Consider the following 27,806-nt stretch of genomic DNA (forward strand, 5'->3'; position numbering starts at 1 on the left):
ACCGACTTCGGAAGGATGGAAGGCTGAATCAACCTTGAGTCAGTGAGACCGGAACTGCCAAATTGCAGGCAGCTGGCAGTCAGCAGAAGTAGCCTCCAGTACTGCATTCTAACCACTGCGCCACCACAGCTCTTAAATTGTTTATGTTGCAATTTAATATATAATCTGCATATAACATGCAAATTGCATTTATAAAATATATTAAATAATGGTTTGTTCCTGCATCATGGTTATAAGTTATGTAATTTGTTTGGTTTGGGTTTGCTGTAATGTGTGAACCTGACCTGGACAAAATCTAGGATTAGTTGCTTGACATTACTAAAAAAAAAATCTGTTACTACTTCAGTAGGTATGCTTGCTTGTACTTACAACATATCTTTTTTTCTTATAATAGATATTTTATCTCCTCTTTTTGGAACTCTTGTATCTTCTGCTCAGGTACATTTTTTAATTGTCTTTTTAATATAAAATAGAGATCACATTTTCTGTAGTAGTGTCAAAATTCAGAACAGTCTTTTGGAAATGTATAATTAAAATACCTCTGTATATTAAAAAGGTCCAAAAACCATGGTAGAATGACAGTTTTATTAAGACCAGTAGTACAAAATAGGTGGTAGTTTTACAGGACATGAAATTGTCTTTCCGTGCATATGGTTTACTTTTTATTTTAATGGTATTAAAGAATAGGTATCAATTTATATTAAAACTTTTACGAATTTAGTTACATATTCATTAGAAATCTATTAACTAGGGGTGGTAAGTCAATATTTGTAATATTTTAATTTAAGAACTACTTTTGTAATCCTGCTCTTTGATGCTTCTTGTGATCTCTGAGTGCAAAAGGCTAACTAACTAAACTACTGGTATTTATGATATTTTCCATGCGTTTTTAAATTTTCTTAGGAACTCTGATTTATTATTCTCCAGCAAATCAGGTTTGTTCATTACCAATACAGGCAGATTTGCAGCCCTTGTTAAGTAATATAAGTTGGTCAACAGTTTGGAAAACTGCTTGTTTAATTAGATGTTTATTCTTGAGAAAATATCTATGCATAAATTAATAGATGTGTGCATTAATGGCTCAATTAGGAGAAACTAAAATCTCCCAAAATCCTGATTTAAATTTTGCATCTGTTTTTGTACATTGTATAGAATGGCATTTGTTAATTTTCTAATATATTAGAATGTTTGTGTTTTATGGCTAAGGCAGCATACAAATCTGTATAAACATGGGTACAACTTCTAACGTGCTGTCATTCAGAGGCATAATATTGCATTCCCTTTTCTTTTGACTTTTAAACTCTATTTTCTTTTTTTTTTTCCCATGGCGAAGTTTAATTATTGTATAGATGTGGAATGGCTGGTCCAACAATATCCAAAGGAATTCAGGTACATAAAAGAGCTTCAATATTTAATTTCAGCTTCCATTTTGTATTTCTAATTTGTGCATTCTAAATTTACTCTTGTTGTGAGATAAATGTGTTATTTGCTACATTGGATAAGAAAAATGAGTTTAAGGATACAGCAACAGTATCAATCTTTCATTAGACGATGTCACTCTTTGGAGGAAACAAAGAGAAAATATCTTTGCATTGAAGAACTTTAATTCTTAGCATAACTTTTATTTAAAAATATAACATGTTTCAAATGTATTTATAAAAATATTTTCTCTTGTTTAATCTGCAATCTTCATTGATAATACAAGGATAATATCCACTTGCTCTGAATTAATTTAAAATGGTCACTTTGAACCAATAGCTATTTTTGATGTTTTCTGGTAGAAAGGTAGCATTTACATGTAGTCTCCGCTCTATGTAAGAGTTCAGTTCTAGAGAACTTATACTGTATTAGTTGATTTTTAGGCTCCTTGGATTGTGTCTTGTGCACAAAATGACAGGTGTTATTTTCATAATCCTATATGTCATGTTCAAATTAGGTTATTCAACTGGCCATATAACCCAAAGATTGTCTGTTGCTTGCCGACCAGGTATTCAGACAGATACAAGAAATCTTAAGCCAGTACTGGCTGATAGATGTGGTTGAAAATTCTGGAGATGTAGTCCCAGTGCATTGTGAAATAAGTTTCTCCAGTCTATTTATAAAATTGAGCAACACATCGAAAAGACAACCTCTTTTCCCTCCCTATGAATTCTGTAAGGAAATACAGAATTCATTGTTGTTCCCTTTAATTTTTCATACCAATCTTCTTTAAATTGTGTGGTGCTGAATTGTGCTGTCCTCCTTAAGTCATCAGATATATGAAGGTCAGGATGAAGACAAAAGTGTGGTTACAAATTTCTTTCAGAATCCTTGTGGGGAAGAGAGGATACCCTACCTTATTTTGTGCTTGCAGCACATAGGAGCTTTTTTCATGCTTCCATTTGCTTTCCAGGAATAACTACATAATTATACAATGTTAGAGGTTAGCATTTTTGGAAGTGGGAAGATAATGTTGACCTGCCCATGCTGCTGTGAATGCAGGTTACATGTTTAAGGTAGAAGGGGGAAAAAGTGTGACTAAAATATTTCACAATTATCCTTGAGAAAGTAGCTCAAAATATTTATAAGATAATTAAGCTGTTTCGAATAAATAATTATTAGAAGCTTGTGCAAGTGAATTTATATATATTTAAATATATTTTTAAATTTAGGGACAAACCTTTATTAATAGTCCATGGAGAGAAACGAGAATCCAAGGCTGAGCTACATGAAGATGCTCACCCTTATAAAAATGTTCGTTTGTGCCAGGTAATCACTTTTATTATCATGACATTTACCAAAAGTTTACACAGGTAGCCCTTGACTTACAACCATGAGCCCAAAATTTCAGTTGCTAAATGAAACAATTGTTAAAGTGAATTTTGCCCATTTTACGACTTTTCTTGCCACTGTTATTAAGTGAATCACTACAGTTGTTAAGTTAGGAACACAGTTGTTAAGTGAATTTGGCTTCCCCATTGACTTTGCTTGTCAGAAGGTCACAAAAGGGATGACCCCAGGATACTGCAACTGTCAAAAATATGAATCAATTGCCAAGCATCTGAATTTTGATCATGTGATCTTGGTGTTACGCTGCAATGGTCATAATTGTGAAAAACAGAAGTCTCTTTTTTCAATGCCATTGTAACTTTGAATGAAGTTACACTAAATGAACTGTTCTAAATTGAGGACTACCTGTAGTACTCTAACCTGAAACTATAAATTCATCATCTAGCAAACATGCCCAAAAACTCCCCCCCCCATGTTTTCATGTTCAACTTTTGAATTTTTTTTCTGTGTATTAATGTGATCATGTAAAGCTGTTATTCCTTCTGTTTCCTAAAAATGTTCATTCATATATATATATATATGTATATATATACATATACATATATGTAGGTCTTTGGTTATTCGGGTTTTCTCCCGCGTAAAATTGGAAGTGTCTTGGCGACATTTCGACGAAGTCTCATTCGTCATCTTCAGGCTTCATATATTCTGGGAGCATGAAGCTGAAGCCTGAAGATGACGAATGAGACATCATCGAAACGTCGCCAAGACACTTCCAATTTTATGCGGGAGAAAACCCGAATAACCAAAGACCTACATACAAACACCCGCGAAAACCTCAGAAAACATATATATATATACACACATACATACATATATATATATATATATATATATGTGTGTGTGTGTGTGTGTGTGTGTGTGTGTGTGTGTGTGTGTGTGTGTGTGTGTGTGTGCCCCAAGCACATCCTAGATCTGACCAACCACTGCCTATCCAACACATACTTCATCTATAATGGACAAAAATACAAACAAGTAGAAGGAGCACCCATGGGATCACCCCTCTCACCTGTCATTGCCAATCTCTACATGGAACACTTTGAAACCCAAGCTCTAGAAAAATCTGATCACAAACCCAAACTCTGGCTCAGATATGTAGACGACACCTTCATAATCTGGCCACACGGGAAAGAAAAACTTGACAACTTCCTCACACACCTCAATAGCCTACACCCCAAAATACAGTTCACCATGGAAACAGAAGTTAACAACCAACTTCCCTTCCTGGATGTCTTAGTCTACAGGAAACCCAATGGCTCCCTAGGACACACCATCTACCAGAAGAAAACACACACAAACCGCTATCTGCACGCACTCTCACACCACCACCCAGCACAGATCAACTCCGTAGCCAAGACACTCATCTCCAGAACAAAATGCTTAGCTGATGAACAACACCTAAAACCGAACTAGACACTCTCACTAACGTACTAACATCCAATGGATTCCAAAGAAATAAGATTACCAAGCTAATCCAAAAGAACCCCCACTAAAATCCAAGACAGAGAACAAGAAAACGGCACAGCCCTCCTCCCATATATAAAAGGCACCACAGACAGAATCAGCAAGATCCTCCACAAACACAACATCAAGACAGCATTCTGCACAAACAGAAAAATATCCACCATCCTAAGAAACCCCAAAGACAAAATTGAGTTAGAAAATCAAGGAGTATATGAAATCCCATGCACCGCCTGCCCCACCACATACATTGGACAAACCAACAGAAGAATAAGTGCACGCATTGAAGAACACAAGAACTCATTCAAAAAGAGGAACCAACTTCTTCCTGGTCCAACACTTTAAAGTCACAGGACATGATATTGACTTTAAAAGACCAGAACTATCGCCAAAACTGAACACTTTAACAACAGAATAATCAGAGAAGCCATTGAGATAGAAAACGCCCACACAGCATGAACAAACGAGATGATACCTCCGCCTACCAGCCATTTGGAAACCGCCCTTATTGACAAACGAGTCCCTAACACGAGGAATGACACCAGACCCACACTCACGAGGTCCACACAGGATGTCACCACCGCACATCCACCCAGAAAGCAGACCCAAACCCACACTGATCATGAAGCACGACCAAGGACCAGAAGCCAGACCGCAGCTGCAACATTAGCCATTTCAAACCCCTCCAATCCATACATGCAGCAGACTGACACCCACTATGAAGATGTAGCACCACCACAAAGCCAAACAACAGCTATGCAGCTCACCAGCTCAAATCCCCCCCCAACACCGACAAAACTGAGCACAACCAAGCCCCCACCAACACAGGACACACCCCCAGCCAATCAGAGCACAAAAAAACCTCCATCCAATCAGAGCACAGCCAAGCTCCCACCCAATCAGTTCAAACCCCCACTAGCAGTTAAAAGGAAGAAACAGCTGCGATCACACATTGCTCCCAGAAGCACGAAGCTGAAGCCTGAAGATGACGAATGAGACTTCGTCGAAATGTCGCCAAGACACTTCCAATTTTACACGGGAGAAAACCCGAACAACCAAAGACCTATATACAAACACCCGTGAAAACCTCAGAAAACATATATATATATATATATGTATATGAAGCACGAAGCTGAAGCCTGAAGATGACGAATGAGACTTCGTCGAAACGTTGTCAAGACATTTCCAATTTTACACGGGAGAAAACCCGAACAACCAAAGACCTACATATATATATACATATATATATATGTAGGTCTTGGCATATTTGGGTCTTTTCCTGCGTAATGTTGAGAGTATCTTGGCGACGTTTCGACGAGGTCTCACTTATTGTCTTTAGGCTGGTGCTTTCGGCTTCGTGCTTGTGCAAGCAAAGCATGGTCGGAGCTGCCATCTCTCTATACTGGTGGGGAGGTGGGGAGTGTTGCTGTGAGCCGGTTGGTTGGCTGTGTGGTTGCATCTTCATTGGTAGATGGAGTGAGTGTTTGCAGATTGGTCGGCTGTTTCCTAGCATCCTGTGTGGGTGTGGTCCTAGTCTTTTGTTCCTGAGCTTTGGTGTTGTGGCCTCTGGAGTTCTGTGATGTGATGTCTTGAGCAGATGGCTTTGATGCAGCATCCCGGGTTTTGGTTTGGCTCCGAGTCCGAGGTCTTGTCATATGTTCCTGGCATGTGTCAGCTTGCTTTGTGTGGGGATCGGAGGGGGGTGCAGCAACCAGTGGTGCCAGTATGGTCTGGCTTCTGGATGGTGGTTGTGTTTCATTTGTGGGATGGGTTTGGGTTTGAATCTGTTGAGGATGATTGGTGGTTGCGTTGTGTGTTATCTTGGGTCCGGTGTCAGGATAACACACAAAGCAAGCTGACACACGCCAGGAACACATGACAAGACCTCGGACTCGGAGCCAAACCAAAACCCGGGATAAGACCTCCCCAAAAATAAGGCCAAACACTTATTTCGAGTTCAAAAAAAATAAGACAGGGTCCTATTTTCAGGGAAACATGGTAGATATATATGAACATGTGTGTGTGTGTGAGAGAGAGAGAGAGGGAGAGAGAGAGAGAGACCTTGGACCAGTAACATACACTCAGCCCAACTCACCCCACAGGGTAGCTGTTTTAGGAGGAGAAAGGTATGTTTTGTGCCTTGCACTATTTCTGAAAATAATAAAGGCAGGATATAGATAAAATAATGCTCTACTTAAACCTTCCCTAACTTGACATTTTTTTGTCTATATTAGGAATGTAATTCTCAAAATTCCCAGTCATTATGATTTTGTTTACTGGGAACATTGGAAATTGCAGCTTCAGGTCATCTGGATGACAACGGCATTGAGATACAATCTGAGAAATTTAAAACGAATGTGCAACAATTTATTGTACAAAATGATATGTGAAGTATCTTTGAATTGAAGATTATATTATATTATATTAGCTATAAGAGGTCTACTGTGCAGTTTGTGCAGCAGCCACCAGAGTGCATCAATATAAAACAAAAAAAAGTATTTTTAGTGTTATTTCCATATAATGACGGGTGCCCTATATTGAAAAACATATTTTTAAACAATGTTCTTATTGTAGGCAAAATTGGATATTGCCTTTGGAACCCACCACACGTAAGTAATTTATCATAAATGCTGAATGTCTGCTATAGAAATATCTTACGGTAATTACTTTGATAAATGCCACTGTGATTGTAGAAATTGCAATCATGTTGTTGTGTTTGAGTACTGAGAAAATACAAATAAAATGCCAATTATCTTGGTATATAAATTATCTCTCCTCACTATTTATTTTCTCTACCTCTTTTGCTTTACAAAATACTGTTTTAGGGTAACCTGAGTTCTCTTTGAATTAATAAACCTAATTCATTTAGCATTCCCCTTCCAAAATTCTCAGGAGTAGCTACACTTGGTGAAGGTTGCTTGAGAGTGTTATCAATATATGGGAAGGTTTTCCCCTGGAAAGGAAAATGCTTTATTATAAGGTGATGGGCTAATAATAGAAGATTCAAGCCTATAAATCTCAACTCTTTTAGTGTTGAAAATACAGATGTCAGTTATACTAATATTTTATATAAAATAATTCAAGAGTTATATAGATTGCCTTCAGATGCATTTTAATTTTGATGTGTTTTGTGTCAGATGCACCTGGGCCCCAGTTACATTTGTACATACAGTTACATACATAGTCTTACAACCATGGATACTTTGAAAATGTATCAGAGGAAGGACGTTAATGAGTGGGTTTCATTTTAAAAAATGGGTTTTTTTCTCAGGCATTCACAAAAACCTGAAAAGGATGGGTTTGTTTTAATGAATAGCAGAGAGGATCCATTTGTGCAAGATTTATTTATTTGCAATAAAAAAGCACTTTTTACAAATAGTTTATTTATTTACTTATTGATTGATTGATTGATTGATTGATTGATTGATTGTTCAAATTTTTATACCGCCCTTCTCCAAAGACTCAGGCATAGATAAAACAAATGTACAAAAAAATTAAAATACAATATATATTTAAAAATCTGATTCCATGAGCTGAATATTTAAAATAAGTAGATAAAATTATAAAATAAAATAGCCCCGCTAAAACCCCGCTAAAAAACCCTCAATTAAAATTTATCATTAGGCCAGCCCTGCTTGATGAAAGAAAAAAGTCTTAAGCTCGCGCTTAAAGGTCCGGAGATCAGGGAGTAAGCGTAGCCCCACGGGTAGTTCATTCCACAGGGCAGGAGCCCCCACAGAGAACGCTCTTCCCCTGGGGGCCGCCAGCTGACATTGTTTGGCCAACGGCACCCTAAGGAGGCCCTCCCTGTGAGAGCGCACAGGTCGATGGGAGGCTACTGGTGGCAGCAGGCGGTCCCGTAAATATCCCGGTCCCATGCCATGGAGCGCTTTAAAGGTGATGACCAAAACCTTGAATCGCACCCGGAAGACCACCGGCAACCAATGCAGCCTGCGCAGGAGAGGTGTTACATCGGGGCTACGAGATGCTCCCTCTATCCCCCATGCAGCCGCATTTTGCACCTGTTGGAGCCTCCTGGTGCTCTTCAAGGGGAGCCCCATGTAGAGAGCATTGCAGTAATCCAGACGGGAGGTAACGAGGGCATGAGTGACCATGCATAGAGAGTCCCGGTCCAGGAAGGGGCGCAACTGGTGAATCATGCGAACCTGATAAAAAGCTCCCCTGGCGACAGCCGTCAAATGATCTCCTAAAGACAGCCGTACATCCAGGAGAATGCCTAAGTTGTGCACCGATTCCCTGGGGGCCAACGATTCGCCCTCCACAGTCAGTGATGGAATTAGCTGACTGTGCCGGGATGCTGGTATCCACAGCCACTCCGTCTTGGATGGGTTGAGTCGAAGTCTGTTCATCCCCATCCAGACCCAAATGGCCTCTAGGCACCGGGACATCACATCAACGGCTTCGTTGGGGTGGTTCGGGGTGGAGATGTACAGCTGAGTATCATCAGCATACAGTTGACAACTCACCCCGAAACCACGGATGATCTCCCCCAGCGGCTTCATGTAGATGTTGAACAGGAGAGGCGAGAGAATCGACCCCTGTGGCACCCCACAAGTGAGGTGCCTAGCGGTCGACCTCTGCCCCCCTGCCAACACTGTCTGCGAACGGTCAGAGAGGTAGGAGGAGAACCACTGAAAAACGGTGCCCCCCACTCCCAAACCCCCCAACTGTCGCAGCAAGATACCATGGTCGATGGTATCAAAAGCCGCTGACAGATCTAATAGGACAAGGACAGAGGAACAACCCCTGTCCCGTGCCCTCCAGAGATCATCAACCAACGCGACCAAAGCCGTCTTCGTGCTGTACCCTGGCCGGAAGCCGGACTGGCACAGGTCTAGATAGACAGTTTCCTCCAGGTACCGGGGAAGCTGCCATGCCACCACACTCTCAACAACCTTCGCCACAAAGCGAAGGTTGGAGACAGGATGGTAATTAGCCAATATAGCCGGGTCCAGGGAAGGAGGGGCCCCACCACCACCTCTTTCAAGGCGGCTGGGAAGACTCCCTCTACCAAAGAAGCACTAATAATTCCCTGGAGCCAACCTTGTGTAACCTCCTGTGTGGCCAGCACCAGCCAGGAGGGACATGGGTCCAGTAAACATGTGGTAGCATTCAGCCTCCCCAGTATCCTGTCCATGTCCTCGGGAGTCACAGAGTCGAACTCCACCCAAGTAATATTCTCAAGAACTGCCTCCATCATCCCACCTGAATCCACCTAATCAGCGTCCAGCGATTTTATCGTGCAGATACCCTCCAAACTCCTCAGCACGTCCCTGCAAGGGGTCCTCCCGAGCCCCCTGAAAAAGAAGGGAGCAGGTCACCCTAAACAAGGCGGCTGGGCGATTATCTGCCGATGCGATAAGAGCGGAAAAGTATTCCTGCTTTGCCGTCCCTATCGCCACTAAATAGGCCTGAATATGCCTATATTATGAAGTGTGTAATACCTATTCTATCGTCTTTATACATTGGCTCACATATATTACATTACTGACTAGGATTCACAATTTTATATTCTCTACATGGTACTATGACTTCTAACAATATTCTGACATCCAGGAATGTAGCAATAGCACTTAGACTTATATACCGCTTTACAGTGCTTTACAGTCCTCTCTAAGCAGTTTAGAGAATCAGCATATTGCCCCCAACAATCTGGTCCTCATTTTTCCGACCTTGGAAGGATGGAAGGCTGAGTCAACCTTGAGCTGGTGAGACCCGAACTGCCAAACTGCTGGCAATCGGTAATCAGGAGAAGTAGCCTGAAGTACTGCATTCTAACCACTGCGCCACCATAGCTCTTATAACACATTTTTCCCACTATTATTGTATTGTAAATTCCCTGACTTATAGAGCATTATACTGTATTTTTCGGACTATTAAGACACACCAGAATATAAGATGCACCAAGATTTTGAAGAGGTAAACAAGAAAAAAAATGTTTTTGTCTTCCTAGGCTCCCAGGAACACTCTGCAGACCTCCCAAACCCTCTTTGTGCCCCATTTTGGTGAAAAACGAAGCGCACAGAGGGTTTGGGAAGCCTGCAGAGTGCTTCTGGGACGGGAAAGGGCAAAAAGACGATGGGGGGGGGTTAGGAGGCAAAATTGGGCTGCTTTTTTGCAAAAAGGGGTGCGGAGAAGGTTTGGGAGGCCTGCAGAGTGCTCCTGGGGGCTGGGAAGGGCAAAAACACCCCCATTTTTGCAAAAAATGGACTCGTTTTTGGCTTCCCAAACCCCCCACGCATCGCGTTTTTGTCCTACCCAGCCCCTCAGGAGCACTCCGCAGGCTTCCCAAACCCTCTGGGCATCCCGTTTTTGCGAAAAACAGGCCTGTTTATGGCAAAAGTGGGACACACTGGGCAGGGTTTGGGGACGCTAAAAATGGCTGTATTCGGTGTATGAGATGCACCAACATTCCCACCCTCTTTTAGGGGGAAAAAGTGAGTCTTATACTCTGAAAAGGATGGTAATTCATATATGCCATAATTTCATATTAAAGACATAAAATATTAGAAAATTAATATAGAAACAATGGTGCTAGATAGTCTAGTTATTTGTTGTCAGTAATGGCCTACACAATACTTGAGATTTGAAAGGCAAATTTTCCTTGGAGTCCATAATGGCATGTATGTATGTGTCTTTTTCTGGAATCATAGTTCCTTGTAATTCTGTTTGGAGGACAGATTAAATCATGGATGGCAACAGCCACATTCTTCAAATGTATTCATATTGTTTGGTTTACATACAACACTAGCCCATTGTGTGCCTTTTCAAATTATGCTATACCAAAAGGAAAAAGCATTACATTAGCATTAAGTGTGAATCAGGTCAAATTGTTTCTTTTTTCTTTAATGCTCTATAAAGCCACAAAACAAGATAGGACTGATGCTTTAAAAAATTCGCCAGATAAAGAGTTTCTTATAATAAAATATATTTTGAGGGATTAAATTTAGCAAGCAAATTCCTTTTTGTTTAGTAAAGCCTAATGAAATTCATGTTTATTTTTTTATGTACTTAAAACATTTATTACAGGTAAGGTAGTTCTTGGCATACAATCACAGTTGAGCCCAAAATTTCCATTGCTAGGTAAGGCAGTTGTTAAGTGAGTTTTGCTCCATTTTACAAGATTTTTTGCCACAGTTAAGCAACTCACTTCAGTTGTTAAGTGAATTCTGTGGTCATTAAGTAAATCTGGTTTACCCCATTGGCTTTGCTTGCTGAAAGCCATTGGGAAGGTTACAAATGGTGATCTGGGAGAGTGCAACTGTCATAAATAAATATCATAAATACCTGCCAATTGCCAAGTTCTCAAATTTTGATCACATGACTCTGGGGATGCAGTTAAACCTAATCAAAATCTGGCACCATAGCTAAACTTTCACATGGAGACCACAATTTCATCTCATTAATCTCATCCTATCCCAAGTGGCATAAATGGCCTAGAGGTGGAGCTTTCGCCTGACAATCAGGAACCTGTGAGTTCGATCCTAGGTAGCGGCAGATATTTCTCTGGGCGCAAAGAGAAAATATCTGATGTGAATTCCATGTAGACATAATGCGGGGCATCAGGCCAGTAAATGCTCAGCTCCATTCAGTCGCCCCAATTCCACCCCGATGCAAGGGATTATAGGATTGTTAAAACAAAAAAAAAATCCCATCCTATTAGGAGAAAAGCCAAGCCTTAAGTGCTCTTCAGAACATTAAAAGGGTGAGGGCCTGCCAAATTTCAAGGGAAAAGCGTGTTCTATATGGCAGGGGCTGCTACAGAAAAGACATGTTTCCTAGGTCCCATAAAATGGCAAAATTTAAAAGAGGGAGCTAGGTACATGCTCACTCTACCCAAACTCTCCTTATTTTTTATTTTATTTATTTGTATCTCACCTTTATTATTTTTACAAATAACTCAAAGCGGTCCTTAAGGAATCACAGTCCTGTGAATAACCTGGTACCACGCAATATAGGACTTTAATGGGAGTAATCAGCACCTGGAATTGCACCCTGTATTTCTATGTTTAAATTACAAAAATTTGGCCGTGGTTAAATGACCACAACATGTTTGCTTTGTTTTAGCTAAACAGCACTAGTATATACTACCTTAATTTGTTCTTTTCTATTCTGTTCTGTTCTACTCTACTCTAGTGGTCTACTCTATTTTTTAAATGTCTAGGCTACCCATCTCACTATGAAGGTGCTCTTTGCAAGATAAAAGCAACAATATCAATCATTAAACATTAAATAAAATGATAAATATTAATATTAAAATGAACAAAAATCAACTAAGAAGGAACAATGTACAATGAGGTGGAGGTGGGATCTTCTTTAATACACTAACCATCTCCAATACCACCTCTTAGTTATCCTTCAAAAGTGATTTTATAAACCATTAATCAAAGTACTGTTTCAAAAATGTAAACTCAAAGCTCCTTTGAGTGGCATTAGGATAGAACTAGGTCTTGTTAAAATAAAATTTGTACGGTTGCTGCATATTTTGTTACAAGTTGGAAATTAATATTTTCTAAAACAATTTTCTCAGTATTGTTTTATTATTTTAGGCTTTACTGTTCGCTGCATTTTGCAGCATATGAAGGGTACTCCAAAGAAGTTTTAATTTCTAAACTATAAATATTTATAACCTTAACAGAACCATGTGTAATCATGCAGTGAGTCAGTTATATGACTAGGTATATTTTTATTTCAGTACATTTTGATTCTCAGGTGCCAGTTTCTAAGGCAACTTAACTTTGAAAGAAAACATCAGGGCAATATCAAACATTTTCTATTTAGAATCTGTGGTGTTTTAATTACTTTTTTATGTGTTCACAAAAACAGTCATACAAAATGAGCATATGACTATTAGATTTACTTAGCAATTTTTAAAGTGAGTGGCCATAGCAGGATCACATTTCAAATTGTGGATACAATCGCATATCAGAGTACATTTTAAAATGAAATATATTAAATGCACACTGTTAAAATTAGACTAGCTACTTAAAATGACAAAAAGCTTTTATAAAGTATCTTTAAAAATAAATGATGGAATTATTTCAGTGGAGAATTCATAGACAATACAGTAGTCAATTATTTGAAAGCCCTATTCTCCAGGAAGCTAAAATCTTTTAATGGAGAGATTAGAAATTTTTCTGAAGTTTGTATATGTGTAATTGATTTTTCAAATAATCAATACAAGTTTTAAAGCAAAAGTAATTATTTAGACAGGTCCCCACTATAGCCAATAGACCCAGCTTAATACTTGTCATTAACTAAGAATTACAAAATCCTAATTTTAGAGCCATTCAGAATACTGCATGAACACTAAAATGGTATTGTAACGTTGCATAAGCCTTCTATGCACCATGTAGCATACGGTGAATGAAGCGCATACTATAATATATTCAGATTGTTCAATATAGCGGCAGTTGGTGATTAGGAAGAAAATTTGTGCTAAGTTTGGAAGTTCTGGATAATGTAATAGGACAGATGCACTAAAGGAAAGAAATTAGTAAACCATACATTATAGAAATATTAGGCACTAGCATCATTGATTCCCTTGTTTAGATCTGTCATGAGTTCCTGTCAATTTGCTGTGACCCAGGCCCAAGTAGGTAGTAATAAACTCAGTCTGTGAAAAAACAAACTTTATTCAAACAGCTGGGAATTACTTCATTCCCAGCGTCGTTCAACTCAAAACAAATGCCTCCCAACACAAATTCCTCAGTTATCTCACAAACCTTGGTCCAATTAGACAAACTGCCAAAGGCCCTTCCTGGCAAATGTCCAGAAGCCACAAAAACAAAGACATAGACGAAGCAGAAAATGAAGCAGAAGTTGAAGCAGAAGACACAGCTACAACGTTGTTTTTCAGCAAAGGCCAAACGCCAGTGCTGGTCTGTTTTAAGCTTTATGAGAGGGGCCAATCATCTCTTGGCCCTACTCCCAAGTTGTCCTCTCTGCTTGAGCTACTCTTGCCTTCTTGCAAATCTTCTCATCTGTGCATTAGGAACAGACTATTCCTGTTCCTCTGCCTCACTACTATCAGTCTCTGAAGGCTCTGGAGTCCGCACCTCACTTCCCGATGGCCCTGGCCTAACCTCAGCCTCACCGCTGTCTGACTCGGTTGCCAGCTCTGTAGGCTGCTGACGGACCACAATCCAATCTAATCTTTCTGACAGTAATATTATATAAGACCATATACTGTATAAAGATGATGTTCACAAAAATATTAATGGAATATAGAGCAACAAAGCAAAAAGAATTCAAGCACAAAACAATATGAGGAAAGGAACAAAAGACGCCTTCATAGTTTTGCAGGAGTATAAATAGGAGGTTGGGATTTTTTTTAAAAATTTGCATTTATATCCCGCCCTTCTCCGAAGACTCAGGGCGGCTTACACTATGTCAAGCAATGATATACTTGCAAGATTCTGTTACGATAGTCTAATAAAAATAATTTTCCTTTCCCTGTAGTCTGCTTCCTTGTCTGGTCTACATATGGGGCTGATAAAAATGACATTTGGTCCAGCCAATCAGTTGGAGAATCAAGACTGGAATAGATCTACATTTAGGAAATATTATCTCTCTTGAAGGAAAATTTTAGCGACTCAAATGGATCAATACCATTGCAACTCTTTTATAACTATTGCATGGTTTTATGTAAATATTCTCTTCATTTTTGGCCTTGGTCTTTTTAAATTTTTATAGTACTTGATATGCAATTATTTTGGAGTGATTTAAATTATTTTTTATAGGAAAATGATGTTGTTGAATTATGAAGAAGGCCTTCGAGTGGTGATACATACATCCAATCTTATTGATGATGATTGGTACCAGAAAACACAAGGGTAAGAAAAATTATAATTTGATATTTTGGCCCATGACAGCATGCCACAGTTAATACCTTCACAGCAATTATTGCGTTGGTTATTCTTAGAGAACACGTTCTTGTTTATATATTAGTTATTTCTTCCAGAGTTCAAGGCAGCCTATGTAACACCACTTCTTCCAGTTTTTCCCACAAAAGCAATCCTATAACTGAACTGAAAGAGAGTAACTGGCTGAAAGTCACTTAGTGAACTTTCATTGCTGTGGGTGGATGTGCATTTGGGTCTTCCTGGTCTTGCTCCACATCTTAAATGCAATACCATATTGGATTTTACTGACTTGATTTGTGTGATTTCAAAATATAGCAGCAAATCTCCTGGTCATGCAGATTTAAAAAGCAGTATCTAATAAATCCTATTTTTTAATCAACTAAAGAATCATAAACAATAGTTAATAATGTTACCCAGAAAGAAGAGTTTCAAAATAAATGGTCTTGCATCATATAGATGACTTCTGAAATTATAGTGAATCTAGTTAAATTACTGCATAATTTCCAGGGGAGGGAATATTCTTTGAGTTCTCTACAGCTCATAGAAAAATGCTATGAATATATTCTCTTATAATTGATACCTACAACTGAGAAGGTAGTGCTTTGCTCAATTTCTCGTACAACTCAGAAAGATAAAGAACCTTTTTATTCAGGATAAAGAGTATTTCCTGAATATAGAATGTTTGCTTTTGGATATTTGGCTATTTTCTACATAATAGTTATTTGGCCATCTACATGTCCCATTTCATTCATCAGTATAAACCATATAATTCTAAGACTGTTGCTTTAATATCCTAAGATCGACTTAAATGAGTCGTTTGGTCAGACTGTCCTGAACGTCTGTGTCTACGCATGTCTGTAGAGATAAATTATGAATGAGGAAACTTTAAAAATGATTATGCATCTTACTACTCTTGCCATGCTCTGTTTAGTGATACTACGGGTAGGAGAAAACCTAGTTTTTGTCAAACTTCATTCCCTCCTTATTCTTCCTCTTTAACACTTACAGTACATGGGAGCAGCACATATACAGATGTCCTCCTTTTCTTTCTCCATGCAGTGATAGAGTACTCAACGTGGTGGGAAAAGTTTTATAAAAAGCCCATATGTTCTTGCAAATGGGTTGAGGATCCATTAGTATAAAAAGCCATTTCCTTTATATAGCTGAAAGAAATAAAGAAATACGGAATAATATTTCCTGTTAAGGTGTCTTTGAATATTTATACTTCCTTTTTTTTTTGCAATATAGGCAGCTCTCACTTAACTACCACTATGAGGGCTGGAATCTCGATCGCTGAGCAAAATGAGAGTTAAGCAGAATGTCACATGTCTGCCCACATGACTGGTTTGGTCATTGAGTACAATCCTGGCACTCCCGGTTGGGGTTGTTCAGCAGACACACACAGATTGTTAAACAGGTGGAGTCCCAGATAAGGAGAACAGGATGGGAGGGGAACACCCTGGGAGGTTCCACTCAGGAACTGAAAATCCTCCTTGCCAAAATCCATACAGGATTTTTAGCCCCTGAGTGAAGAGACACTTGCATGGGGCCTGCACTAGATCTCCCTCACCTACCTGAGGCACCCTCCACTGGTACACCTTACTGCCCTGCTACTCTGCTCAGGAGCTGAAAATCATGCTTGGATTTTAGTTCCCTCTTGTACCTAGGAGCTGGCTGAAAGAGCTGCCTCCCTAAGGATATCAGGTCTCTTCTGTACATTGAAGGGAGCTCTTCCCATGGGTGCAGATTTGAGCTCTGTTTCTGCACTCTGTGGGACGATGTCAGTTTTTCTCTACATGCATAAGGGAACGACTTTGGTGGGGTGGAGGAATAGAGTTTAAAACATCAGGATCTGAGCTCCATTTCTTTATCTCAATGAAGGACTTCAATTCCCCGCAGCAGGCAGCAATTTCAGCCAGCCCACAAAGATGAGAAGTCCTCTTGGCAGGTGGCAGCAGCTGACAACCATCTGTACTGGCTTCCCCAGACTTTCTGGGGAAGCTATCAGAGAAGATTGCAAATGGCAATCACATGATCATGGGTTATTGGCAATTGGTCAAAAGTGCAAAGAGATCGCTAATACCAGATTGTTATCACATGACTTGGGAGGGGGAATCACATGAGGTGGGAGGGAGGCAGAAGGACCTTTTACAATGACCAGACGGACTTTGCAGGCCATAAAACACTCTATCTGCAGCCATTGTAGCTTCTAATGGACATTAAATGATTGGTTGTAAATCAAGGTCTTAGCTGTATGATTTCAAGACACAGTAAATGTTCATAACTCAAGTTTGATAGAATATGAAGGCTGTCATAACTGAGTTTAACTTTGCTTTGCAAAAAAACCCGAATGTCACTGTTTCTTCTTTTTAAACTATATAATACATGCTTGTTAATGCTATTTTATTGCTCTACCTTTTAATATTTTAGAATATGGCTAAGTCCTTTGTATCCAAGATTGCCTCCTGGGAGTGCTGAGTCTGATGGTGAATCTCATACGAATTTTAAATCAGATCTAATCAGCTATTTGATATCTTACAAATCTGCTAGTCTGATGGAGTGGGTTGAAATAATTAAGCAACATGATCTTTCAGAGACAAGGTATATAATTCAATGTATACTTATATTAAATAATTTCTCACAGTTCCAATGTTCATTATAGTTCTAAAATAATGTGTTGCAATATAAACAATTTTTAAATTTATAAAGTTCATTGAACTAGGTTACGGCATTGAAGATGCATTTTTGTAAATTGGTTACTATTTCTTTTGAAAAGCATTTTGTTCGTATGTTCAGCAATTTAAGTTAGACTCTGGGTAGAAGCTTTTTGTGAAGATGTGTGTAGGCTTTTTAATAAGCAGTAATGCAGTTTGGGAAAATAACTACTTTAAAATGAACTGTATTGTTATTACATGCATACTATGACGCAATTTGGGAAAACACTAAACTTTGTGTGGTTATTTTTTATGCAGAGTATATCTTATTGGGTCAACTCCAGGTCGATACCAAGGTAATGCAAAAGAAAAATGGGGTCATCTTAAACTGAGAAAGGTACTCGATGTTTATGCCTGTCATTTTTCCTGTATTTCTGATAAACATTTGTAGAACTATGAAAGAGCTGAAATATTTCCAAGTATATATTTGTAAAATTATTTATTTATATTTCATATTTCTAACCTGCCCATCTAGACCACCCGTCTCCCTCAAGGAGGGAATGTGCGCGGTGAAGAGGTAATCTTATGAAGAGGTAATCTTGTTACTTGTTACTGTTGAAAAATTCATTGTTATAACAGCTTTTCCAATAGAATCACCTTCAGACTTTGAAAACTGTTAAGAGAATTCATCATACACACATAAACACAGTTTGTTTCAATGATAGGCATTTTGGGCTCTCAAGTTACAAAAAAATTAACAGATGTAAACAAAAATAAAAAGCAGAAAAACAACAAAAAGCAAAACCATCTAGGCATATCACTTATATTTCAAGTTTTAAACATGAACATTTCAAATTAGAATAAAGCATATTCTGTAAAATTTGAATTCTGTGTCAAACTAAATGCATTGCATCATTTTTAGTGTGAAAAAGATTTTCAAAAATGGATTTATTATACATCTTGAATTCAGTCCTTAATGTCCAGAATAACTGCTTTTCCAATTTTTCAAAATAATTTTCTGAGCAGTGAACAATTCCTCAAAAACAATCAAATTCCACATTTCTTGAACATAATTCAATATAATATTAACATCTTTAATTATCTAGCTAGCTATACAAATATTGTTCTAAAAATACCAGTAATTTACAAGACCAAATCATATGTATTAATGTTGCCACAATTTTTTTATATTGCCACAGAGAAAACATACATCCTTTCAAATATATTCTTCCCCAAATCCAATAAACTTGAAATCTCTTGATGCTTGGTTTCATAAATGGACTCCATCAGAAGAGATAGGTTCTCCGATTTCTTTGAAGCAGTTAGAGTATTTGGTCTATGTTGAGATATTAAAACATGACTGAATTGATTATTTTGGCACTGAAGAGAATTAGGGGATACAGAACTTCCATCTGAAGTTGACAGAAATCATAAAATAATCATTACAGAGGAATTGCTCTAAAATAATTGTTCAAGATTCTATCCATATCCAATAGAAAGTATGGATCATTTATTTTTAAGCTTCAGTTCTTTCATAAGGTTAATTTTTCATGAGTATGAGAATCTGATATATAACTGATACCAAGCTGAATAATTGCCAAGACTTCAATGGAAATAAGTAACAATTTTTGGATGAATCACCAACTTATTTACATTTTATTAAACTCTGATTCCATATAAATTTGAATGATCAGGATTGATTGATTGAGAATCTGGTGAACTAAAATTCAAAAGAGTTCAGTGAAATCCTTGGGGCCTGCTTTCCAAAAATATTGAAAAGCTTCAGCTGGTACAGAATGTAGAGGTGCCAGCAGTTATATGCATCCCTAGTACAGTACATGTTACACCCCTACTCTGCAGACTGCATTGGTTTCCATTTTGCTTCCTAGTGCAATTCAAATGCTGGTTTTAACCTTTAAAGACCTTCATGGCATGCTATGGATACATGAAACATTATTTCCCCTGAAATTAGATTAGCTGCTTCCTTTTTAATATTCCAGAAGGTCCTCAAGACTGTTTACATTATCAGGCCTGGGGTTCCTAAGGAACCAGAAATACATTTAGATGGCTCCATTGCTGCAGTGACCAGTTTGTATTTTTGCACTTCGAGGTTTCTATTATTTGTAGATTTTTATATATTTTATATTTGTGGTTCTTATCCCATTATTGTACAGCACCCACAGTCACTTTTGGAGAGATAGATGACTGGACAAATTTGATAAATAAATTGGATGTTCTGTCCCCAATTGACCCTTCAGGTGTTCCAACAGTGAGCCATGACCACTATAATTGGATCCATCCACTCTGCTGCTGTTTGTCCTTTTTTTCTATTCCTTTCATTTTTCCCAGCATTATTATGTATACTACATTATGTATTGTTTAATTAGCAGATTCATAAGAGATTTTGGCTTACTTTTGCAGTCTCTGCAGGCAAGGTTAGAATTTGATAAAAATAATGGTCAATCACCTGATAAATATTTTTTACAGACTGCATACCATCTTGAATTGTTCCAGTTAGGCAGCCCTGTATTATTCTTGTTATTGTTAGGTAATTCAGAAATTTATGCCAAAAAGGTGTATTTGGATTGCTACAACAATTGGTGGCTTCAATTCATTGCCCTTCAGTTTACAAAGGGACTGGAAACTTATTTGGTTTTATGTAGAAATTGAATGCTGGTTTTCCTGCTATTAACTATTATTAATAGTGGATATGTTAGCCTGCAAATGCCATAAGACTTCAGCACAAATGTCTGCAATAATTGCAGTCTGCACTGTTAGATAAAATATTGAACATATGCAACTAATTAACGAGCAGTGTCTTCATAAATGATCATTTGTGTCGTCTGCTACTTAATTGAATAATTGAAGGTGATAAAGTGTTAATACTTTATTGGTGTTGTTTCTGTTTTTTACCCCAAACAGCTTCTGAAGGAACATGCAAGACAAATACCAGATCAAGATTCTTGGCCTATAATAGGACAATTCTCAAGTATTGGATCAATGGGAGTTGATCAGTCCAAATGGCTGTGTTCAGAATTTAGAGAAAGTTTGGGGAGTTTAGGAAGCAATTTGAAGACTCCTCCAAATGAAATTCCTATCCATCTGGTATTGGCCGCTTGATACATACATACGTGCGGGTCTGGACATGTGTGAGAGTGTCTATGTGTATTTATAGTTAGTTATATAACTTTTATAGTTATAAAAGTTAGAACAGCAGAGCATCTGCTACTGGGACATCTATTTACAGAATATATTACTGTTAAAAATGCATCTGCCCCCCCCCCACACATATAGGGGTTCTTGTTCCTATCTCCACCCTTAAAACTGGGACAAAATCCTAACATATGAAACCAGCTTCCTGAATGGTTGCTTGTTGTTAGTTGCGAAGTCGTGTCCGACCCATCGCGACCCCATGGACAACTTTCCTCCAGGCCTTCCTGTCCTCTACCATCCTCTGGAGTCCATTTAAACTCATGCCTACTGCTTCAGTGACTCCATCCAGCCACCTCGTTCTCTGTCGTCTCCTTCTTCTTTTGTCCTCAATCTTTCCCAGCATTAGGCTCTTCTCCAGTGAGTCCTTCTTTCTCATTAGGTGGCCAAAGTATTTCAGTTTCATCTTCAGGATCTGACCTTCTAAAGAGCAGTCAGGGTTGATCTCCTCTAGAACTGACTTGTTTGTTCGCCTTGCAGTCCAAGGGACTCACAGGAGTCTTCTCCAGCACCAGAGTTCAAAGGCCTCAATTCTTTGGCGCTCAGCCTTTTTTATGGTCCAACCTTCACAGCCATACATTGCAACTGGGAAAACCATAGCCTTGACTATACACACTTGTTGGCAGGGTGATGTCTCTGCTTTTTAGTACGCTGTCTAGATTTGCCATAGCTTTCCTCCCCAGGAGCAAGCGTCTTTTAATTTCTTGGCTGCAGTCCCCATCTGCAGTGATCTTGGAGCCCAGGAAAATAAAATCTGTTACTACCTCCATTTCTTCACCATCTATCTGCCAGGAATTGAAAGGGACGGATGCCATGATTTTAGTTTTCTTAATGTTGAGTTTCAAGCCAACTTTTGCACTCTCCTCCTTCACCTGCATCAAGAAACTTTTTAGTTCCTCTTCGCTTTCTGCCATTAGAGTGGTATCATCTGCATATCTGAGGTTGTTGATATTTCTTCCGGCAATCTTAATTCCAATTTTTGATTCATCTAGCCCCGCCTTTCTCATGATGTGTTCTGCATATAAGTTAAATAGGCAGGGTGATAGTATACAGCCTTGCCGGACTCCTTTCCCAGTTTTGAACCAATCAGTGGTTCCGTGTCCAGTTCTCACTGTAGCTTCTTGACCCGCATACAGGTTTCTCAAGAGACAAATAAGATGGTCTGGTACTCCCATCTCTTTAAGAACTTGCTACAATTTGTTGTGATCCACACAATCAAAGGCTTTAGCATAGTCAATGAAACAGAAGTAGATGTTTTTCTGGAACTCCCTAGCTTTCTCCATGATCCAGCGTATGTTGGCAATTTGATCTCTAGTTGTCTGCCTCTACGAAATCCTGCCTGTACTTCTGGTAGTTCTCAATCCACATATTGCTGGAGCCTAGCTTGTAGGATTTTAAGCATAACCTTCCTAGCATGTGAAATGAGTGCAATGGTGCGATAGTTTGAACATTCTTTGGCATTGCCTTTCTTTGGAATTGGAATGTAAACTGACCTTTTCCAATCCTGTGGCCATTGTTGAGTTTTCCAAATTTGCTGGCAAATTGGGTGTAGCACTTTTACTGAGTCGTCTTTTAAGATTTTGAATAGCTCAGCTGGAATACTGTCTCCTCCACTAGCTTTGTTGTTGCTCAGATTTCCTAAGGCCCATTTGACTTCACATTCTAGGATGTCTGGCTCAAGGTTAGTGACCACCCCATCGTGGTTATCAGGGATGTTAAGCTCATTCTTGTATAGTTCTTCTGTGTAATTTTGCCACCTCTTCTTAATCTCTTCTGCCTCTGTTAGGTCCCTGCCATTTTGGTCCTTTATCATGCCCATCTTTGCATGAAACATTCCCTTCATATCTCCAATTTTCTTGAATAGATCTCTGGTCCTCCCTATTCTATTGTTTTCTTCTATTTCTTTGCACTGTTCATTTAAGAATGCATTCTTATCTCTTCTAGCTATTCTCTGGAATTCTGCATTCAACTGGGTGTATCTTTCTCTTTCTCCCTTGCCTTTCGCTTCCCTTCTTTCCTCAGCTATTTGCAGAGCTTCCTCAGACAGCCATTTTGCTTTCTTGCATTTCTTTTTCTTTGGAATGGTTTTAGTTGCTACCTCTTGTACAATGTTGCGAACCTCCGTCCATAGTTCATCAGGCACTCTGTCTATCAGATCTAATTCTTTAAATCTATTTGTCACCTCTACTGTATATTCATCAGGGATATGATTTAGTTCATACCTGAGTGGCCTGGTGCTTTTCCCTACTTTCTTTAGTTTAAGCCTAAATTTTGCAAGAAGAAGCTCATGATCTGAGCCACAGTCAGCTCCTGGTCTTGTTTTTACTGACTGTATAGAGCTTCTCCATCTTTGGCTGCAGAGCACATAGTCAATCTGATTTCTGTGTTGACCATCTGGTGATGTCCATGTGTAGAGTCGTCTCTTAGGTTGTTGGAAAAGAGTGTTTGCTATGATCATTGTATTGTCTTGACAGAATTCTATCAGCCTGTGCCCTGCTTTATTTTGTACTCCAAGGCCATACTTGCCTGTTATTCCGGTTATCTTTTGGCTTCCTACTTTAGCATTCCAATCTCCCATGATGATAAGGACATCATTTTTTGGTGTTAATTCTATCAGGTGCTGTAGGGCTTCATAGAACTGGTCAATTTCATCTTCTTCAGCACCAGTGGTTGCGGCATAGACTTGAACTACTGTGATATTGAACGGTTTGCCTTCGATTCGGACTGAGATCATTCTGTCATTTTGGGGATTGTATCCCAGTATTGCTTTTCTTACTTTTTTATTGATTACAAAGGCCACTCCATTTCTTCTGAGGGATTCTTGCCCACAGTAGTATACCTGATAGTCATCTGAATTAAATTCCCCCATTCCTGTTACTATGGTTGCTATGGAGAGATAAATGTATGAAGAGCAAAATAATGGCACTACCAAAAAAATGAGCTATTTTGCCATCAAATTTTAAGAATATAGTCTGGGTCTGTTGGTTGCTCATCCTTACTGAAAATACATTGTTCATCTCCACAAAATCTCTACTTTGCTTTTTTAAGTATTCAGATTTCAAAATGTGTATTTGATTCAACCAATCTTTGTCAAAGCAGGCACTGTTATTTAGTCATGCTTTGAATAAACATAAAAGTCCAGAAGCTGGTCTCTATGGTAGATTTTTAAAAAAATAAATAAATTGCAGCCGAATCTCAGAAAAACATAACAGATGAGTTTTCAGCAAACCAATAGCAGCATCAAACTTGACTGTTTGCTGTTACTTGGCAGTATTTTGATGATTGGTAAATTGTATAACATACATGATGCATTTGTTATAACTACCTGGTATTACATTTGCTTTTATTTGTTTAGATTTATCCAAGTGTTGAAAATGTAAGACAGAGTTTAGAAGGTTATCCAGGTAAAATATATATATTTCTGCCCTTGATAATAAAGTTGTAAGTTCACATGTCAAAATTAAATAATTAACCTTTTCTTTCTTTTTCAGCTGGAGGTTCTCTGCCATATAGCATACAAACTGCACAAAAGCAGCCTTGGCTACACTCTTATTTTCAGTAAGTAAAAATGCTGTCTTTATGGTTAATTAGGTTAATTATGTTTTAAAATAAAGATGTAATCAAATCTTTAAAACTAACAGTTACTATGCCTTATCTTTCTAAAATGTTTTAGAAAGATATTAGTATTAGATTTGTCTTAGAATGTTCTTCATAAAAATCCAAACAGAGATTATATAAATTGAGTTTCAGATATGTTGTAATTATTAGCCTTTTAAAATGGCTTAGTTATGTGGCAATCAATTGATTTTCCAAAAATGAAACCTGACATCTCATATTTCAAACCAACCCATAGTGGAAAAGATTAGTTATTTTTCTCTTGTGTACAGTAGTTTTGAAATTTCCATCTAAATTTATGAAAAGCTGCAAGTTGAATATAATGAATCTAGCCATAGCAGAACAAAAATTTCATTATGTCCAGAGATCAAATGCCAACATATACACGTCAGTAAAAGTTACATTTTTCTCTTTTCCATATGTATCCCTATTGAATTCATATACATCCATTCATGTATGTTACACTTCTCACCATTTAAGTATGGCTTTAGGTGTAAAGTATGAACAGCTAAACTGAGAAAGAGAAGCTAAAAAAAATGAGTACAATGTTTTCTATGTTTCTATTTAATCCTTTCTGTTAATATAATTACTGGAATTGTTGTAGATTGCAGTTTTGCATGTGATTGGCAAGGATATCTAAATCGGCCTTCCCCAAACTGGTACTATTGCATGCTTAGTGGAATAGTTCTGCTCAGAGTTTAAATCCCAATATACTTACGAGCTGCTGTGGCGCAATGGTTAGAATGCAGTACTGCAAGCTACTTCTGCTGGCTGCAGTTCAATTCTCACCGGCTCAATGTTGACTCAGCCTTCCATCCTTCTGAAGTGGGTAAAATGAGGACCCAGATTGTTGGGGGAAATAGGCTGACTCTGTAAACCGCTTAGAGAGAACTGTAAAGCACTGTGAAGCAGTATATAAGTGCTATTGCTATTGCTATTTGGAGCACTGGAGTATTGTCAGGTGGCAGGAAATTGCCCCAAACTATTACTGAAACAGTATCTTGTCTTTTCTATCAACTGTTGGAATATTTATTTGTATTACTTTACTACAACTGTGTATCTGAACCAAATTCTTCAAATGTGTTGAGTTATGTTTCCCATTATCCCTGACATCAGGAATAACCTTTTTAATTGGAGTGGATAAAGGCTATTAACCATTACACTTGAAATCACCAAATCAGAATATTTCAAGTAACATTCGGTTTAAAAAAAGGAAGAATAAAATACTTCTGGCTATGAATATCACATCCTAGGAATTAGAATCTAAAAACGTATCTTGAGTTTAATCTGAAAGACTCCTTTCTCTTGTTTTAACCCAAGCAAATGGTCAGCTGAAACTTCAGGTCGCAGTCATGCAATGCCACATATTAAAACTTACATGAGAGTATCCCTGGATTTCCAGAAGATTGCATGGTTTCTAGTGACAAGGTAGGTCTTTTACAGGTAGTCCTTGGCTTATAATCGGGACTGGAATTTTCATCACTGAGCCATGCAGTCATAAAGCAAGATGTCATGTGACTGCATCGCTTAGCGGCCACAATCCCAGCAATTCTCCTTGGCATCTGGCTCAGAGAATGTCAGGCACAGTTTGGAGAACAGTGCAAAAGGCCTGGGAAGAAGGGCTGACATAGCCAGCAAGTGGGTGTACCTTGTTAGCAATGGGAGGAATATGAAGATCAGCTGAGCATAGCAGACTGCAGAATGTGGAGGGGGGCTGGGGATTTGCACTGAGATGGCTGGCCATGATGTGGTTACTAATAGAGGCTGCATTGAGACTGAAACACAGGTGGCAGCTGCTGAAGGTCCCGGGCCTCTAGTTCTATCCCAGCACTGCCTCCATCATCAAGGAATGCCACTGCGGTTGAGGGAGTTGAAGCACCCTTATGGTTGTAAATGCAAATAGACTGCCAAGCGGCCAAATTTTGATCATATGACTGCTACAATAGCCGTAATTTCAGGCACAGGTTGTGAGTTCCTTTCAGTTCTGAACAAATGGTCTTAAGTCAAGGACCACCTATATGGGTTTTTTCCCTAATTTTTTCCTCTCCAAATTCTTGCATTCTGTGCATAAACAGAACTTTTTTCTTCTTCTTTTTGTTTATGCCTGCTTAGTGCCAATCTTTCCAAGGCTGCTTGGGGAGCTTTTGAGAAAAATGGCACCCAGCTGATGATCCGATCATATGAACTAGGAGTTTTGTTTCTGCCTTCAGAGTTTGTAAGTTCATTTTAATCCTACACCAGATTCCAATGAATGCAAATAGAGCCGAAAAGTGTTTTTCTATATATAGCTCAGTTCCAAAGAAAATTATTAGTTACCCAATATTATGTAGGCTCATTAAATGGCTGTATTAAATTGCAAAACTACATTATACTTTAATGCTAGGAAAGGAGGCTTATCTAAATCACCAATTTGTTCATTTCTCCCAGTCATCAAATCACTCTTCATCCTTTATTCAGCAGGATACTTTTTTTCTGGACAGTGACCTCACTTTAATCTTAAAAATAAATTGTGGGTGCTTTAAGGGCTATAATCAAATGTCCAGTGGTGTCATTACAGACACAAGCTTTCAGCCTTTTATTTGAGAAGATGAAGATGGATAAAGCAACAATGATAAAATGATACGTTGCAGAAATTTACTTGCAAATTGATTATACAACCGGGGATGCTCCAGATGTGAAAATATTCCCAGTTGCATCTTCTTGTCCAGTAGCATATACTCTATCCAGTATTGTGCTGTCTCTATCTCTTCTCTTGGGAAATGTCATTAACTGTGATCATGGAAATGAACCTTTATATTTATCTTATGGAAGCTTATACAATCGCTAGCAACAATTTGATGCTTTCCAAAGATTTTGGTTATAATTCTCAGAATTCCTTGATATAGGCTATAATGATAGTGAATGTTAAAAAGTCCTAAGCAAGGCAGGTTGCTTATTCCTTCTTTAATCTTTTCAGTTCCTGGATAGAATATAAAGCTCCTTTTTTGCCTGATAGCTTTTCTTAATACGTACTTCTATTATTTGTGGGGTGCAAGAGGGTCTATATATAGTACTATATGCGAGTAAAACATTTGATATTAAATATTCTCTTGGTTATTTAGAAAAGCATAAGACAAACACTTAGGGTAGTATGTATTAAAAGGTCATAAAATAC

General features: G+C 38.3%; 1 protein-coding gene across 2 annotated transcripts in view; it reads left to right on the forward strand.

Annotated features, from left to right (window-relative positions):
* Positions 1-27,806, forward strand: part of TDP1 (tyrosyl-DNA phosphodiesterase 1) — a 36,599-nt gene that overhangs the window by 2,181 nt on the left and 6,612 nt on the right. The window contains exons 2-13 of one of the 2 annotated variants that reach the window (XM_058162528.1): positions 395-438; positions 1,334-1,389; positions 2,652-2,748; positions 6,862-6,896; positions 15,051-15,143; positions 17,604-17,774; positions 18,146-18,224; positions 20,750-20,932; positions 24,393-24,441; positions 24,529-24,595; positions 25,973-26,080; positions 26,765-26,867. In XM_058162528.1, coding sequence (XP_058018511.1) covers positions 395-438; positions 1,334-1,389; positions 2,652-2,748; positions 6,862-6,896; positions 15,051-15,143; positions 17,604-17,774; positions 18,146-18,224; positions 20,750-20,932; positions 24,393-24,441; positions 24,529-24,595; positions 25,973-26,080; positions 26,765-26,867 — 1,085 coding nt within the window. The remainder of the gene's footprint in view (positions 1-394; positions 439-1,333; positions 1,390-2,651; positions 2,749-6,861; positions 6,897-15,050; positions 15,144-17,603; positions 17,775-18,145; positions 18,225-20,749; positions 20,933-24,392; positions 24,442-24,528; positions 24,596-25,972; positions 26,081-26,764; positions 26,868-27,806) is intronic. The other variant, XR_009152639.1, reaches the window with a different exon arrangement.

The sequence above is a fragment of the Ahaetulla prasina genome, chromosome 1 (assembly GCF_028640845.1).
Source record: "Ahaetulla prasina isolate Xishuangbanna chromosome 1, ASM2864084v1, whole genome shotgun sequence".
In the NCBI taxonomy this organism is placed as follows: Eukaryota; Metazoa; Chordata; class Lepidosauria; order Squamata; family Colubridae; genus Ahaetulla; species Ahaetulla prasina.